General features: G+C 33.9%; 1 protein-coding gene across 1 annotated transcript in view; it reads right to left on the bottom strand.

Annotated features, from left to right (window-relative positions):
* Nucleotides 1-19469, bottom strand: part of NEDD4 (NEDD4 E3 ubiquitin protein ligase) — a 99479-nt gene that overhangs the window by 17969 nt on the left and 62041 nt on the right. The window contains 5 exon segments of the mRNA XM_044660105.1: nucleotides 7998-8081; nucleotides 9172-9230; nucleotides 9318-9372; nucleotides 9620-9697; nucleotides 11867-12073. Coding sequence (XP_044516040.1) covers nucleotides 7998-8081; nucleotides 9172-9230; nucleotides 9318-9372; nucleotides 9620-9697; nucleotides 11867-12073 — 483 coding nt within the window.

Below are 19469 nucleotides of genomic sequence, written 5' to 3' on the forward strand. Positions count from 1 at the left end.
TAAATGGTTTTGATTATATTAAACTAAAAAGCTTTTGTACAAAAAAAAACAATGTAGCCAAAATCAGAAGGGAAACAACAAATTGAAAAAAAATCTTTATAACAAAAAAACTCTGACAGGGGTCTAATTACTCAAATATACAAGGAGTTAAACCAATTGTATAAAAAATCAAGCCATTCCCCAATTGATAAATGGGCAAGAGACATGAATAGGCAATTTTCAGATAAAGAAATCAAAAGTATCAATAAGAACATGAGAAAGTGTTCTAAATCTCTAATAATTAGAGAAATGCAAATCAAAACAACTCTGAGGTATCACCTCACACCTAGCAGATTGGCTAAAATGAAAGAAGGGGAGAGTAATGAATGTTGGAGGGGATGTGGCAAAACTGGGACATTAATGCATTACTGGTAGAGTTGTGAACTGATCCAGCCATTCTGGATGACAATTTGGAATTATGCTCAAAGGGCTATAAAAGAATGCCTGCCCTTTGATCCAGCCATACCATTGTTGGATTTGTATCCCAAAGAGATCATAGATAAACAGACTTGTATGAAAATATTTATAGATGTGCTTTTTGTGGTGGCAAAAAACTGGAAAAGGAGGGTATGTCCTTCAATTGGGGAATGGCTGAACAAATTGTGCTATGTGCTGGTGATGGAATACTATTGTGCTCAAAGGAATAATAAACTGGAGGAATTCCATGTGAACTGGAATGACCTCCAGGAATTGATGCAGAGCCAGAAGAACATTGTACACAGAGACCAATACACTGTGGTAAAATAGAATGTAATGGACTTCTGTACTAGCAGCAATGCAATGACCCAGGACAATTCTGAGGGATTTATGGAAAAGAATGCTACCCACATTCAGAGGAAGAACTACAGGAGTGGAAGCAGAAGAAAAATAACTGCTTGAACACATGGGTTGAAGAGGACATGATTGGGGAGGTAGACTTGAAATTGCCACACCAATGCAACTATCAATAATTTGGAAATAGGTCTTGATCAATGACACATGTTAAAACCAGTGAAAATACACATCAGCCATTGGAGTGGGGCAGCTTGGGGGGTGAAGGGAAAAGTAAGAGAATGAATTATATAACCATGTTAACTTTTCTAAAAAATAAATATTAATAAATGTTTAAAAAAATATCACCACAAAACGAATACAGGAGCAAAAGAATCAACAAGGAGACACAGTGAAATAATCTTGAAAAAAAGAAAAACCCAAAAGGTAGGCTGAGACCATCTGGGGAATTGAGAGGGGAGCAGAGGTAGCAGGGAGTGAAGAGCAAGCCACAACTCCTCCCCCCACTCCACATCTGCTGTCATAGGTTCCAAACTTAAGCCTTAGCTAAGCCAGACCCTGAAATCCTGCTGAGCCAAAGTGTCCAAGGCAACTCACACTCTTGAAATTTCAAACTTGTGGAGAAGTCCAGGGTCCCAGCCCAGGGCAATATGAGCTGAAAGGGGCTGATCTGTGTGGGCCAGGAAAAGTTTACACCTAAGCCGGAGTAAAGTCTTTAAGGTATCAAAATCTCAAAGGCCAACTGAATCCGCAGGGAGTGGGGGCTCTCAGAGCTCTCAGCCCTTAGACCATCTGGTAAACTAGTAATAATCCAGAAAATAAGCTGAAAATAGCATCAAGGAAGGACTAAAGTTTAAGAGGGTACCCTAACTTTCCAGAAAACAGAGACTATCTAAATTAGATAGGAAAAATGAGCAAACAACAAAAAAAGCATCTAACTCTAAAGTATTTTTATGGAGACAAACAGCAAGGTGCAGACATGGAAGAGGAAAGCAAGAGCAAAGAAAACACACACAAAGTCCAAAAGAAAAATATGGATCGGACAGAGTCTGGAAGAGCTCAAAAAAGATTTCAAAAACCAATTAAGGGAGGCAGAGGGAAAGTGGGGAAGAGAAATGAAAGCAATTCAAGAAGAAAGGAAAGTGATGCAAGAAAAAATGAAAATGATGCAAGAAGAAATGGGCCAATTGAAAAAGGAGAACCAGGCCTTAAAAAATCAGAATTGACCATCTAAAAACTAATAATTTCATGAGAAATCAAGAAACAATAAAGCAGAATCAAAGGACTGAAAAAACAGAGGAAAACATGAAATATCTTATTGAAAAAACAAATGACCTAGGAGAAACAATTTGAGAATTATTGGACTACCTGAAAGTCATGATGAAGAAAAAACTTTGGACATCATATTACAAGAAAGTATTAAAAATAACTTCCCAGAGATCCTTGAACAAGAAAATAAAATTGAAATTGGAAGAATTCACAGATCTCCAGAAAGAAATCCTCAATTGACAACTTCAGGACTATAATAGCTAAATTCAAGAGCCACCAAGTCAAGGAAAAAAATACTTCAAGCAGCCAGAAAGAAACCATTCAAATACATGGAGCTACAATCAGGATCACTCAGGACCTAGCAGCTTCTACATTAAAGGATCATAAGGCATGGGATATGATATTCAGGAAGGCAAAAGATTTGCGTTTACAACCCAGAGTCACCTATCCAGCAAAACTGAGTATATTCTTTCAGAGGAAAAATTGTCATTCAATAAGATTGAAAATTTCCAAGCATTCCTGAAGAATAAGCAAGACTTACACCAAAAATTTGAAGTCCAAACATGAGACACAAGAGAAGTCCAAAAAGGTAAATAAGAAAGAGAAAATTTAAGGGATTCATTAAGGTAAAATATGTTTATATGTCTACACGGAAAGAGGTTTTCTGTAATTCTCAAAAATTACTCTTAGTAGTAGAGAAGATAGAAGGAATTTACTCAGAAAGAGGGTGGAAAAGTAAGATGATTATGATGATATGGTGTATATGATGGTATATTATTATATGATGTATATGTAAATGTGGTGATGTGGAATGACATGTATGTATGTATGATATGATAGGTATGCATATGAATGACATATAAAAATCAATCAACTGAAAGAGAGGGTTGCATTGAGAGAAAAGGGAAAGGAAAGAGAGAATGGGGGTAAATTATGTAACATAAAGAGGTGTGAAAAATCAATACAGAGAGGGGAGGATGAGGGTGGTGACAAGCAATGATTAAACTTTACTTTCATTGTAACTGGCTCAGAGAGGGAAAATATGCATAATCAGTGGGGTATAGAATTCTATCACCATAATGTAAGAGATAGAATGCCATATTCAGAATCTGGAAAATCTTCTTCCATATTCTACCTCTAACATTTAAAGTTATGTTACCATGGACACAAACCCTCTGAACTTCAACTTCTTTACTTGGGAATGAGAAACAACAATAACTGCAGTACTTCTCTCATAGAGATGCAGTGAGGAACAAATTGCAATAATATAAATCACTTTGTGAAATTCAAAAAAAAATATCCTATCTGCTGTCAGTTATATTTGTCTTTTGAGAGATAGCATAGTATAGTGAAGAGAGAGCTGATTTGTTTGTTTGTTTTTTCCCCTATGTTATATTTTTATATTTTTTCCATACCACATGTAGATATAATTTTAATAATTACTTTGTAACACTGTGATCCAGGTCCCCCCCTTTCCTTCTTCCTCCCCAAGATGGCAGGCAATAAGATACAGTCTGTACATGTGCTAACATGCAATTACATGTCTGTCATGTTGTGAAAGAAGATACATATCACTTTTACTAGAGAAAAATTCAGGGAGAAAAATAAAGAATGATATACTTCAATTTACATTTAGAATCCATTAGTTCCTTCTCTGGTGGCAGATAGCCTTTTTCATAATGAGTTCCTTGAAGCTGTCTTGGATCCTTGCATTGCTAATAATAGTTAATTTATTCATAGTTGATCATCATATATTATTGCTGTCACAGTGTACAAGATCTCCAGGTTCTGCTTATTTCACTTTGCATCACTTCCCAGATGTATTTCTGGTATTTTTTGGTGATCATTTTGTTCATAATTTCTTATGGCACAATATTATTCCATTACAATCATATACTACAACTTGTTCCGTCATTCCCCAATTAATGGACATTCTTTCAGGTTCCAGTTCTTTGCCACCACAAAAGGAGCTGCCATAAATATTTTTGTCCAGGTAGGTCCTTTTCCTCGATCTTTAATCTCTTTAGGATGCAAAGCTAGTAGTGGTATTACTGGGTATTGATGGTATTACTGCACAGTTTTCTGGCCCTCAGAGAACTGGTATTGGAACCAAAAAGTCCCAGGTTCCAGTTCCATCTCGCAAACTAGGTGACAGAAGGCAAATTACTTAATCTCTCAGTGCTAATGTTTAGAATGTTTAGACATTGTTTTAAGATTATAAAATGCAGAAAAGGGGCCAATCTGCATTGGTGGAGAGATAGTTTTCTCTTCTGGAAACTCTATGTCAGTGAAATCTCCAATCAAGTCTCTCTCTCTCTGTCTCTCTCTGTCTCTCTGTCTCTGTCTCTGTCTCTGTCTCTGTCTCTGTCTCTGTCTCTGTCTCTCTCTCTCTCTCTCTCTCTCTCTGTCTCTCTCCCCACCCCCTTTTTTTTTAAAAAAACAAAACTCTTCCTATTCTTTATTAGACCTACCATATTTGCTCAAGAAATGAATGCTCTTCCCACTGTAGGGCCAGGTGCTTTTCTCCTGAGTACCTCTTTGCCAAAGTTGGTTGACACTTTGTCAGGTTTGGATTTCTTCCTAGGTACCTTTCTTGACAAAGTTCCTCTCACTTCTAGCTTTTCTGAGTTATGAACCTTGATGTGGTGGAAAGAGCCATGGACCAACAGATGGTAAGTCCTGGCTCCAATTCTTACTAGCTATATTTTGAACAAGTCACCTAACCTTTTCATTACAGTTTCAGTTTCTTCATCTGTAATTGGAGATAATATCTGTACTATCTACTTCACAGAGTTATTATGAAGAAAGTATGTTGTAAATGTAAAGTGCTATATACATGTGATTATAATTTTATTACTCCAGCTTTCTCTGCTCTTTCCTGAAATTTTCTCTCTTTGCGTATCACAAAACTTTAAGAGAATGAGAGTTTTCTATAGTTTTAAAAAGATTTAAATTAAAATTTTACACAAATATATTTGAAGGCTTCCTACTAATATTTCATTTCTTTTTACATTTTTTTCAAACAAGGTTTTTTTCTCTCCCTTTAGTTGAGAAAGTAACAAAAATAAAACCTCAGTTACAAACATGTATATTCAAGCAAAAATAACTTCATACACTGCCTAAAAATATTTTAAATGTGAATAAGTCCTCTGTAACTTTCTAAGAGATATCAATGATATAAAAATATGAAATCAAAATAATGCTTTCTCATGAAAAAGATGACTATTAGGCTCCTGGCAATATCAAACTTACAATATAAATTAAAAAGTCATGATATAGAGGAAATACAGATACTTTTCCCCCATCATTTCTGAAAAGACAACTACTATCTAAGAAATGGTAATGAAAACTATTTAAATATGTTGAACACTAGGTGGCACAGTGTGGATGCATGTAATAGGTTTTTATCTTTTACAATTTTTAAATGCTTACTCTCATAAAATGTTAAAAAGCTGGAAGAGATCTTTAAGTTCATCTACCCTAAGAACCTTATTATGTGGATGGAGAAACAGAAAGAGAACTGATGGATCAAGATACTGAAAGAGACATTCATTTTTGGATGTGGCTAATGTGGAAATTTGTTTTTTTAACCAGGAATATTTTTTATGAGAATTCTTTTTCTTTCACTTTTTTTAGAGGGTGACAGAAGAGATGAGAAGAAAAAAATTGGGGCTGGGACAAATTAAATAAATGTGGTCATCTTTAAATTATTTGAATCTAGCCAGGGCCAGATTCTTCTTTATGTTATCATGAACACTTCCTCAGTTTTCACATCATTCTTTAATCAGGTGTTGTTGACATGACTGATACAGTTTGTTTCTTAAGAATTCCAAAATTATAGCTTAACAATATACAAAAATTAGAAAAGTTCTGTTGAGTGAGATAAGACCTCTTTAAGTGCCCAAATTATAATTCAAGTAATTAATCTATTCTAATTAGAGATAGAATAGCAAAAATATCTACAAAGAATAACAAATTGTGAAGTAGGAATAGTTTTTTGGTTGTGTGTGTGTTTTTTTTTTTTTTTTTTTTTTTTTTTTTTAGCTTTCTCAGCAGAGGTCCTTTTCTGGACTCCAAGGTATCCAGTGACATTACCCCATATCCCTCTTATTTGAATATGTTCTCCCTAGCAGTGCCTAATGTTCCAGACTAATTCTCCTTTACTTTTTAAATTCAGAACTTAAACATACATAAAAAGAACATTTTCATATACACAAAAGACAGAAAGAAGGATTGTTGATACGACCAGGAATTTTCATTTCATACTTCTCAATTTTCTTGAAAAGTACATAATAAATTCCACATTACTTTCAAAACTGTCCTGCTTATTTCATTTGTATGTTTCCTTCTAAACTTCCTTCTTCCGTGTATTTTAAATAATGTTTCAATGGTTTTGATTTTTCTTTTTGGCATCACTATTTCTAACTTTCCTTCTTCCCTTCCCATTCACTCACCCAATTAAAAACCAAGAGAAAGGGGGGAAAATCCATTGTGACAAATAAACACAGTCAAGCAAAATGAAACTGCACAGTAGCCACGTCCATAATTCTATGTCTCTTTTTGCCCACTGATTTCTCTTTTAAAAAGGGGTTAACATGCTTCCTCTGAAAATAGGGCTAGTCATTGAATTGATCAGAATTAAGTCTTTTGAAGATTTTCTTTAAATTGTTACTTTGTACAAATTGGTGCTCTGGTTCTATCCACTTCAATCTGTATCATTTCATACTCGCCAGTTTCCTTTGAAATTGTCTTTTTATTAAGGCACAATAATATTCCATTAAATTCATATACCACAATTTGTTCAGCTACTCCCCAAATGATGCATACCCACTTACATTCTAGTTCATTTCCTTTTTCCTTTTAACACTTTCTTCAGGATGTGGCAGATGGTTTTGTTTTCAACTATATACTTCCTTATATTATCCCCCCAATATGCCTTTTGAGTTTACTGATTTTTATCCCTAACCTGTGAACATTTTCAAACCTCAATTGTCTCAATCAGAAAAGAATAAAGTTCTTCTTATGCCTGTTCATCTTACCCTTTCCTTCTGTTCTTATATACTCTTAAAAATCCAAATTATAGGGGGCAGCTGGGTAGCTCAGTGGAGTGAGAGTCAGGCCTAGAGACAGGAGGTCCTAGGTTCAAAACCGGCCTCAGCCACTTCCCAGCTGTGTGACCCTGGGCAAGTCACTTGACCCCCATTGCCCACCCTTACCAATCTTCCACCTATGAGACAATACACCAAAGTACAAGGGTTAAAAAAAAAATCCAAATTACAAGAAAGAATAGGTTTTACCACCTTCTTCCTACTCTCTCCAAAAGTGTTCCCTAGCCACCCCCCCCATTTTCTTATTTATCTAAATACTCCCTGAAGACATTAATATTCTGAAGAGACACATTTCTCTTTTCCCTTCCACTAAAATGTTAGTACTACATAATCCATCATATAGCTCTTTCCATTTGCTAAAAAAATTTGCCTATACATATATACATGTACATGAATTCTATCTTCATTTTGCCCTTAGATTCTAATAAATTAGATCATTTTTCATTTATGTCTTCTTGAAATATAGTGTATAGGCTTTTTTAAAAAATCATGATTTGGGGGGGAGTCAAATAAGTCTTAAATTTTCTCTCCTAGTTTCCTTGTTAGTTGCTTTTGATAGAAAAGATCTAACATTTTCTATTATTTTTTCAATGTTTTAACTTTGTCCTAATATATCTTGGAACCAAAATGTTAACCAACAAATGGGAAAACTCAAAAGAATATAGCTATCATCTCAATATTTCCCACTCACTATTCCTTTTTTTAACTTTCTTTTTTTCTTTAAAAAAAAGTTCTTTTAAATATAACAACTTAATTTTCATTGTTTTTCTTGTGTATTGCCAGTACCGGTGGTTCCTAGGACAATCACACTAACAATATGTCACTAACCTGCTTTTTCATCTTCTTTCTGAAGAATTCATATTTTCGTTTGTAATCTCTGGAATATGGGACAGCCTTTTGTGGAAAAATTTGCTAAGTTAAAATAAGTTTCATAATGTTCTGTTATGAAATAACTTAAAATTTTACTTTCCTCCTACATTTTTCTGTACATGAATTCTATGCACTACATGTAGAAATTAAATTTTAAGAAAACCAAATGTAAAATTCTTGTTTTAGAAATTAGTATTTCTCTGCTTAAGCTATAATGTACAGCAATTCTTATTAGATTATCAATTTAATTGTGTAACATTCTAACATGCCAGTTCTAAGGACTTTCTCCCATGGGGCAGAAAGACAGAAATGAACATTCCATTTTAAACAGACTTTCAAAAATATTTTTCTATTAAAGGAAAAAAATTTCTAATGACAGAAAAAACATTTTAAAATTTACATTTTTTGAGGTGAAAGAATTGCCTTAAGCATGATTTAAAAGAAATGAAATCAAAATACCACTTTAGAAGAAATAGCAACTTCTAATTCTACCTAGTCTTGAGCAGTTAAAAATCATAAAACTACAACTGAGAAAGCAACCATTTATAATTAACTAACATCTTGCAATCAGTATGATTATACAACGAATAAGATAGAAATAGTGATAAAACTAAACAGATGACAATCCAATAATCATTATATATTTTCATATTTACATTTCAATATGGGTGTGTTTAATGTGAGAATTTGCAATATTTCAACCAAAATAATCAAGACATGACTCAGGAGGAGCTAGAAAGTTGCTTACCTCCTCCATCTTGGCCTCTGCTTAACTTTTCCTTGTTGCAGAGTATTTCCACTCAGACTGTTGCAAAGAAGCATCAGTCTGAGCTGAGCTGTTCTTTCTTAGCATCTGTTTGCTTCATACCTTACCTTGGCTGTTCTTTGGAAGGGTAGGGATAATACAAGTATATTGGTTTAAAAGGCTTTGTCTGATAGCCAAGACTAAAAAGGCCAAAGAGGTGATCTCAATTGTATTTTCTCTTCCGATGCCTACTAAGTTGTGAGCATATAATTTATGGGACAATGACTCAGAGCTGATTGTATTTACAAAAGTATAGCCACATACTATATATATATATATGTCTCATCCCACCTATAAAGAGATACTTACTGGTTTGGTTGTTGCTACATTTTGCAATCGAGGATCTTCCCATTGTGTTCTTTTTATATCTGAGGGAGGAAATGTAGTCTTTTTCTTTCTCATGCATAAAATTAAAAAAACAAAAATATAATAACTTAAGATCATAATGCACATACTATGATTTATATAGAAGACTCTTCCATCTGTGTGAATTCTCTCTTCCCAACCTGGCTATAAAAAATAAAGGATTTCAATATTATTTAGGGGAGGTTTTAGCTACTTAGATAAGAAAACTTCAATTCTTCTACAGTTCAGTTGATATGGCATATTACATTTTTTGGAACAACAAGCATGAACCAGGATTTAGAAGCATATTTTTAAAACATTAAAAAAATCCCTAGTTGTTAAATTATCATACATCAAAGTAAAATATATTTCAGGTAGCCAAATTATATCTGCAAGAGTTTCAAAAACTTACAGGTAAAGGCCCTAGTTCAGTAGATTCAAGGGATGCCTTTCTTCTCAGATCAGTTGGAATTTTCAGTCTTGGATCTTTCTTTTTTGGTATAGCAATAAACAGAACAAAACCAAAAATCACATTTAAGTATAATGGAAATGTTACCTAATTTTACCACACTGAAGAACATTTTCAATTCCCTTCTTTAAATAAAAAGTTAATTAGTATAATTTTGTATAATTTGGAGGTTAGGAATTCTCTTTATACAGTTTACCTCTTTGGTTAGGTTTACATTATCAAAAGAAGTGCTGAGGATCATTTCTTTTTCAGAGTGAAAATAATATTAATTCACCTCTTTACAGAAATTTTCTAGGAGATTTAAATTACTTTTCAGGAAGCAGGTTTTTTTGGCTACACAGGATTTTCTTCTATATATTTAATGTATGGGAAGGTAAGAATAGTAAAGTTTAAGAATAGGACTGAAATTAATTTTTCAAAGTCTCTATAATATGAATAAACAGTAGAAAAAGCACTGAATTTGACGTTAAAAATCTTAGGTTTGAGTTCTGCACAAGATATTCATTAGCTACGTGGCTATAAGCAAGTCTCTGCAGGTAGATGGAGAATGTTTAATGATCACATTATGAAATGCAACTAGTTAGGTAGTTAGGTAGACTACCTATAGAACTTGTCCATCAGTATATATAACTCAGACAGACATCACAAATGAACAGCAATGGTCCCAGAATGATAAAAAAGCAAAACAGGCTGGCCTGCCATTAGGAAACTGCAAATCTCTTTTAATGATCCCAGACTACTCTCTGAAACAAAGGACCATGTTTTTAATGCCATTATTCTATCAGTGTTGCTGTATGGCTGTAAGTCATGGAACAGTATAGTTTACAAAAAAATTAAAACAAATATCACTCTGAGGGCAACATAGAGGCATGTACAAGGGGAGTGTGAGTTGTACCACATAATAAATAAGGAACTCTAGGTTCATCTGTACTCATTTTAACTTTTAAAGTTGATTTTATTAGGTGGGTTTCTTCTATAAAAGATATCAAATAGGCTTTCTACCTGAATTTTCATAGGAAAATTGATTCTCATAATAGGTAAATGAGATGACATTTTCAGAAAAATTCTCATAAAGTGTAAATTCTTTTTTAAAAAGGTTAAATAGCAAGTATCACTCTAGCATGTTGATAATTTCTATATGACAGTGTGTCATAGAATAGAAAGTCTAAGTTCCCATGTAGAATTAAGGCTTGGAAGGTATTGAAAGGTATTTAAAATTCATGTCCAAAATCTTCATCTTGTAGATGAGGAAAAAAAATCATGGAAGGTCAGTTAGAGTGTCCACAGTCAGAACTAGGATTTAAATTCAGGTCTACTGATTCTCTCTTAATCATCCCATGATGCTTTTCCTCCAACAGTACATGTGTTCTTATTTTTATTTTAAAATGATGAAACTATGGCTCTGATAGGGTAAGTAACTTACAGCATGGTTATAATATGGAGCCAGAATGCAATCCCAGATCTTCTTCTTCTGATTCCAGTGCTTTATACATTATGTGACAGTGCCTTGATATATCAGCATTATCAAGTTTATCCAGTGTTAAATAGAATCTTTTTAATCAAAAAAGGTGTATTTTTGGAAGTTAAAAAAAGCTAGCAATTTGACCTCTTTCCTTGAAATATTTACATAAACTTATTTGATATGAAATGTTAAATCATATTTCAACTCTGCTTAATGTATGTCATCATGTCTGAAGCTACAAATATCCTGGAGATGACATTATAATGTTGCACTAAAAATAAATCCTATTGAAGATTTCCTTCCATTATTGGAGGACCAAGTTGGTGAAACAAATGAAGGACTATTAATTTTTTTAAAACTCTTTTTTTCATCTCCTACTTCTGTGTCTTTGAATAGAGCTGCTCTCCCTTTGAGCTTTGTGCCACCTCTTTCAAGAGTCTTTTCCAAATTATTCATTTTTGTAAGTAAATAATCTTATAAAACTAAAACTCTAAAACATATACCCAAATAAATAATTGATAAATCCTATGCTAATATTGTAAAACATTAGAATATTAAAATTATTATAAAAGACTGAATTATTGTTAAATGATCACAGTATAAAATAGAACATGAACTGGTTTGATAATATAAATGTTTTTTCACTATTGTTAATTTAAAATCTTTCCAACACCTAGTATATGGGATGCAATTGGTTAGTAAAGGATTATTAAATGAATCAAATTTACCCAGGTGGTAGTTTTGGTATTATGGTCAATGAAGAAAGGTCTCCCATTTGGTGCATGTCGGATTTCCCAACCTTTAGGAAGAAATCTCTGCTCAAATTCAGATTGTTGATTCAAGGAGGGTTGTGATAAATCACTTGTAGTTATGTGTTGTTGAGCTGATGTAGAAGAACTTTGGTGCGATGGTAACTGAATGTTCTCTATGGGTGCCTATAATGTATTAAATTGGGGGAACCCCCCCAAAAGATTTTGCAGGTTACTCACAATGCCATAGGATAACAGTGGGTTTACTAAGTAAAAAACAAACTAAGGATTTACAAATTGAATTTGTATATACCCAAGAATTGTTTTCAAAATTATGATTATCTGATATTAATATTACCTCAATGTTTTTGTAATTGTTCTTGCCCTTTTGAATCAATGATTTTCCACATGTCTTTTTCATTTAATCTTTATTTTTTAAATAACATCACTTTATAATAAATTTCTAGCTAAGAGACTATATAAGGTGGAAGTATAACTAGGAAGTGCAAAAACTGAAAAAATATATTAACAAAAGTGCTAAGGAAGTATGCTTTGTATTCTAAATATAATTTTGTCTGAAAATCAGATGATCATGTGGATGAACAATAATCATAAATAAAGTTATATTGTAGAATTTCAAGGCCCTAAGAAACTTCAATGGCCATCTAGTTCAAACTGTCTGCTAAGAATGCCATTCTCAATATACCCCATAAATGGTCACTGAGCTTCTACTTCCATATGTTTAATGAGGGGGAATCCCAAGGAAACTCATCTAATGTTTAGATACCTCTAATAATTACTTGCTATCTGATGTCTATTCCCTGGCCAATGTGAAATTTTAATTCTTATAATTAGCTTAATTACATGAAACTAGATTAGAAAATTGGGACACTTTGCATTTAAGAAGCAGACTATGAAATGAATGAATAGAACTCATTATTCAACAAAAACTGCTAGGAAAACTGTAAAACAATATGGCAGAAACTAGGTACAGACCAAGACTTCATGCTATATACCAAGGTAAATGGATACATGATTTAGAAATAAAAGGTAATGCCATAAACAAATTAGGGGAACATGAAATAGTTTGCTGTCAGATCTATGGATAAAGGAAGAATTTATATCCAAACAAGATATAGAGAACATTACATAACGTAAAATGGATAACTTTGACTAAATATAATTTAAAAAGATTTTGCACAAACAAAACCACTGCAACCAAGATGATAAGGAAAACAACAAAATGGGGAAATATTTTTATAGCAAGTGTCTCTGACAAAGAACTCATTTCTCAAATATATGAGAGCTGAGTCAAATTTATAAGAATAAAAGCATTCTCCAATTGACAAATGGTCAAAAGATATGGATAGGAAATTCTTAGATGAAGAAATTAAAATTATTTTAGTCATATGAAGAAATTCTTCAAATCACTATTAGAAAAATGCAAATTAAAACAGTTCAGAGATACTACCTCTCACCTATCAGACTGGCTAATATGTCAAAAAAGGAAAATTATAAATGCTGGAGGAAATGTAAAACTGAACACTAATACACTGTTGGTGGAGTTGTGAACTGAGACAACCATTCTGGAAAGCCATTTGGAACCATGCCCAAAGATCCATAAAACTGTGGCCAGACCCTTTGCTCAGCAATACTACTACTATATCTGTATCCCAAAGAGATCAAAGCTAGGGGAAAAGGACGTACTTGTACAGAAATATCTGGAGCAGATTTTTTTTTGTGGTAGCAAAGAATTAGAAACAGAGATGTCCATTAATTGGTGAATTCCTGAACAAGCTGTGGCATATGACTATAATGGAATACTATTGTGTTATTAGAAATGACAAACAAAATGATCACCAAAAACCCTGTAAAATCTTACAGGAATGATGCAAAGTTAAGTGAGTAGAACCTGGAGAACTTTAAACACAGTAACAGCAATGATTACAATGATAACTGTGAATAACAACTATTATTAGCTATTGTAATATCATTTCTGCTATGCAAAATGGAGAGTAGAGTGATTGACATTTAGCAGTTTGGAATTTGTAATGAACTGGAGATTGGCATGAGCCAGCAAGGGAAGATAGTTACTGAAGGGGTATAAAAAGCAGGTTTTAGGATTAAAGGAGTTCTCTCAATTTGGAGAAGGTCTTTGGTTGGGTAGGCCAAAATCATTTTAGGTTACCAGCAGCCAATACTGATCAATACCTTAGTTTCCAATCCTGTGTGAATCTATTCTATACATCTTAATTAATTAATCATCTAAGAAGAAGCAACATCAATATCATCAAACAACCTGGTTCTGGTTAAAGCAGCCTGGCCTGGTCAGGTTGCCACTGTGAAAGATAAACCTCTTCAACTGTTAATATCAAACCCTGATTACGTTCAAGTTGATATCACCTGATCATCTGTAGCTTTAGCCAGGATTCCCTTTTGTAGTGCAAAAGGGTGCATATCAACCCTGCAAAGCCTTACTGCAGAGTTTCTGACAGTGGAAAAAGGGTTTAGAATCCTGAGGTTAGACAGTTGACCCTGGGACTCAATGAGAGTGGAAGGGTCAACTGAGCTCTGTTCTTTAGACTGAAAACCTGACCTATATTCTGCAGCTTTTCTCTTAAAATTGGTTAGCTTAACTATTTCCTTTAGATCTCCCTAACCTCCCTTATTCCCAATCATCATTTTCCCTTCCTAAATTTCTTGGGATTTTTGAAAGGAGGGTAGATCTTGGGTTTAGCTTTCAAACTTGGTAGACATAGTTTTCCTATAGTCAAATAAGGCTTACCCTTGTTACAAATTATCTCTTGATTCATTGTATCCAACTTTCCTAATCCTATAGGCTACAAAACCCTTTGGGGGTGAGTTAGGCAGGTCCTATCTCAGTCTCACATTCCTGTCTCCCTCCCCCACTTGAAGTTTTCCCTAGGCGGCTGTTAGAGTTACCTTGTACCCTTCCATCCCTTCCAATCAACCCTAAAAATCAATAAACCCTGTTTGTCATTTAATCAAAACTTTGGCTAGTTCATTAGTTGACTGATAAGAGAGAGGGAGAAGGGGAAAAAGAAATAACATTGTTCCTGGGTCGTGAAGGGAATTGGAGGTGTTCATTTTGGAGGAAGTGCAATCTCAATACTTCCTCTGAACTATTCCTTTGTGAACCTGAGAAACTGTCTAGCAGCCCTCTAGTCAGTTTCAAGCCGTTCTTGGCTGGCCTTAACCTTTGTCTGTAGAAGTGCCCTTCCTACTCAAAGGGCTCAATCTGTTTCCCTGTAGTGTCTCTGTCTCAAACCTGTGTCCCAGTCTGTGTCTCTCAGGCTATAGCTGTCTGCCCTTGCAACTCTTTATACCTCCATGTTTATATTCCCTAAACTCAGTCATTCCTTTACTTCTCCTACCACCTCAATCTACCACCTTCACCATTGTATCTTCTTTATCTATTTACTGCCTTAGGGATCCACAAACCCCAATCCACAGTGCCTTACCCCTATTCACATTACCTTTAGTCCTTTACCTGCCTCATCCCCTATTGCAACCTTACCTTGCCTTAATCTCCCTATTACCTCTAGCCTAAATTCCCTTATACATCTCTGCCTAATTCCCTATTACCTCCCTGCCAAAATTTCCTTATTACACTTTATACCTCTTTCCTTCAGTTCCTGCTACCCTATCCCTAAGTCTGTTATTAAATCTTGAAACTTACTTAGATGGATGTCATTTCTACCCTAAGGATTATCAAAATATCCTTGGGTATCTGAAGGAAGAGGAATCATTTAATGTTTATCCATAATTTAAGCCAGGAATAAGCAGATAGAAGAACTGTGAAATCTGAACCACATTTTATTCATCAATTTACTTATTTCAGGGATACTGTTATATTGGAGTTGGTGTAGTAGTTTCATCTCAAATATACCTAACGGGTCCTTAGTGTTTCACCACCATAACTAGAGTGTGACATTTAAGGATTTCCATAGTCCCTCAGCTCCAACTCCTAATACCATCAGGGAGAGGGATATATATTCCCTTATCATATAACACAATACAAGGATCCAAGACCATTCTTCACTTTATTTCCTCAGTGAATTTTTCTCTCATATAACTAATATGTGTCTTCCTTCACAATATGATGAACATGGAAATATGTACTGCATAATAGCAAATGAGCAACATATCTGCTGTCTTGGAGAGAGGAGGGAAGACAGAGGGAAGGAGAGAATATGGATTGCAAAATGTAAGAAAACTTATTCTTATGGTTGTGTTTGTGGTTTTCCTAAAATAACTGAAATTTTGGAGCTGAGGTCCAAAAATTAGTGTAGTGTATAGTTATAGCTACAGACAAACAAAATGTCAGGCCTCTTCAGGAAAGATTAGGAAAATTTTGAAAAATATATGGCAGAGCTAGGGAATGATAATATTCAAGTTTTAAAAGTTCTTAAATCTTAGCATGGATGGTTTAGGGTCAGATGGGCAACAGGATCAATGACTAGACTATTCCAATCTCTACTAACTTTCAATGAAACTCCAGAAGACTATGTATCTGAAGTGGAACAATCAGAGCTATTTCCGAAAAGCAAGAAATACTTTTTGCAGGAAGAGGTTGCATCAAAATACATTTTTATTATTTACATATACTAGGATAGGAAACCTGTGTGGATGAAAATTTCTTGAGCTTTTGTCTATATTGATCTGTGTGTATGTATGTGTGTGTGATCAGTAAACAATACAAAAAATAGAATCTTTTATTCTCTGTCTCAAAAAATTGTGTAAAAGGGAATTTAAACAATTATAGGGGAAATCTGCCAAACTCCTCTTATTTTCATGAAGGCTGTACTCAATATATTCTCATAATAATTTTTAGAAATAAAAAGTAGACATAATAATAGGATATTGTTGATGTCTTCCCAGACACCTTTTAAAAATATTAATAGATTCTTTGACTTTTCTTATTCTTCGGAAGGTTCCTCTATTTGACTTTGGAATGTATTTGTTTAAAAAATTTTTTTCATTTTAATAACAAATTTCCACATAAGTTTTCCAAAGTGATATGACCCATATTTTCTCCTTCCCTTCTTCTTTCTCTTGTCCCAGAGCTGGCAAGCTATTAATTCAATCTGAATTATATATGTATTATCACACAAAATATATTTCCATATTATTCATTTTGTAAGCAAGTAATTTTATAGAACCCAAGCCCCCAAACTTGTACCCAAATAAACAAGTAATAAATCATATGTTTTTCATCTGCATTCTTACTCCAACAGTTCTTCCTCTGGAAGTAGATAGCATTCTTTTCCATAAGTCCTCAGAATTGTCCTAGATCTTTGTATTGTTGTTAGTAGAGAAGTCTATTTGATCATCCCACAAATAATTGCAGTTATTGTGTGTAATAACAGTGATAGGCAAACTTTTTAAAGAGGGGGCCAAAGGAAAGGAAATGCTCATCTATCAGTCTGTTTCTAAGGCAACTCTTTCAAAGTTTCATTGTATTGTATCCTACTCATTGTATTCATCAGATTAGGAATAATGTCGTGCTGCTGGATAGAACATTTCAGGGGGCCGCATCTGGCCCGCTATCATAGTTTGCCCATAACTGGTGTATAATGATCTGGCTCTGCTTATTTCACTCTGCATCAGTTTGTGGAGGTCTTCCAAGCACTTTCTGAAATCATCCTGTTCATCATTCCTTATAGCACAATAGTATTCCATAGTCATTATATACCACAATTTGTTTGAGCATTCCCCAGTTGAGGGACATCCTTGTAGTTTCCAATTCTTTGCCACCACAAAAAGAGTAGCTATAAAATTTTTTTGCAAACAGATTCTCTCCCATTTTTTAACTGTTTGGGATACAGACCTAGTAGGGGTATTACTGGATCAAAAGATATGCATTCTTTTATAGCATTTGGGTTATAAATTCCATGCTCTCCAGAATGGTTAGATTAGTTCATAACTCCACCAGCAATGCATTAATGTTCCAATTTTGCCACATGCCCTCAAACATTTATAATTTTCCTTTACTGTCATATTGGCCAATCTGATAGGTGAGAGATAGTACTTGAGAGTTGTTTTAATTTCCATTTTTCTAATCAAGAGGTATTTATAACATTTTTATATGGTTATCGATAGCTTTGGTTTCTTCATCTGAAAACAGTCTATTCATATTCTTTGACCATTTATCAATTGATGAATGACTTAGATTCATACAAATTTGGCTTAGTTCTTTATATATTTGAGAAGTTAGACTTTTATCAGAGAAATGTTATCAAATCCCCCCCCCATTTTGTCATTTCCCTTCTGATATTGGTTGCATTGGATTTTTTGGGGGATATAAAATCTTTTTAATGTAATCAAAATCATTTGTTTATATCTTGTAATATTCTCTATCTCTTGTTTGGTCTTAAATCCTTCCCTTCTCCATAGGTCTTTCAGGTAAACTATTATATATTCCCCTAATTTATTTATAACGTCACTATTTATGTTTATATCATATACCCAATTTGATCGTATCTTGGTATAGGGTATGAGATATTGATCTAAACCTAATTTTTTGCCATACTGTTTTTCAATTTTTTCCCAGCAGTTTTTGTCAAATAGTGAATTCTTATCCCAAAAGCTGGGATCTTTGGTTTATTGAACATCAGATCGTTGAGGTCATTTACCCCTAGTCTATTACATGGACCTACCCTTCTATCTCTTAGCCAGTACCAGATTTAAATAAAAACCCTTATCTTCCATCTTAGAATCAATACTTTGTATTGGTTCCAAGGCAGAAGAGCAGGAAGGGTTAGACAATGGGATTAAGTGACTTGCCCAGGGTCACACAGATAGGAAGTGTCTGAGACCAAACTTGAAAGTAGGACCTCCCTTCACTAGGCCTGGCTCTCAATCCACTGAGCAACCCAGCTGGCCCCTAGTACCAGATTGTTTTGATGATCACTGCTTTATAGTACAGTTTACGATCTGGTACTGCTAGGGCATTGTCTTTCACATTTTTTTTTTATTAGTTTCCTTAACATTCTTGATTTTTTGCTTTTCCAGATGTATTTTGTTAGAATATTTTCTAGTTCTATACAATAGCTTTTTGATAGTTTGATAGGTATGACACTGAATAAGTAAATTAATTTAGGTAAGAATGTCATTTTTATTATATTAGCTCATCCTACCATTGAGCAATTGTTTTCCCATTTATTTAGATCTAATTTCATTTGTGTGGAAAGTGCTTTGTAATTGTGTTCATATAATCCCTACATTTGTCTTGGCAAATAAATTCCCAAGTGTTTTATATTGTCTGGAGTGATTTTAAATGGAATTTCTCTTACTAACTCTTGTTGTTGAGTTTTTTTGGGAATATATAGAAATGCTAATGATTTATGTAGCTTTATTTTGTATCCTGCAACTTTGCTGAAGTTTTAATTATTTCAACTAGTTTTTTAGTGATTTTTCTAAGATCCTTCAAGTATATCATAATATCATCTACAAAGAGTTTAGTTTCCTTATTGCTTACTTTAAGTCCTTTGATTTCTTTTTCTTCTCTAATTGCTACAGCTAGCATTTCTAGTACAATATTAAATAATAGTGGTGGTAA

The sequence above is a fragment of the Gracilinanus agilis genome, chromosome 2 (assembly GCF_016433145.1).
Source record: "Gracilinanus agilis isolate LMUSP501 chromosome 2, AgileGrace, whole genome shotgun sequence".
Classification (NCBI taxonomy): domain Eukaryota; kingdom Metazoa; phylum Chordata; class Mammalia; order Didelphimorphia; family Didelphidae; genus Gracilinanus; species Gracilinanus agilis.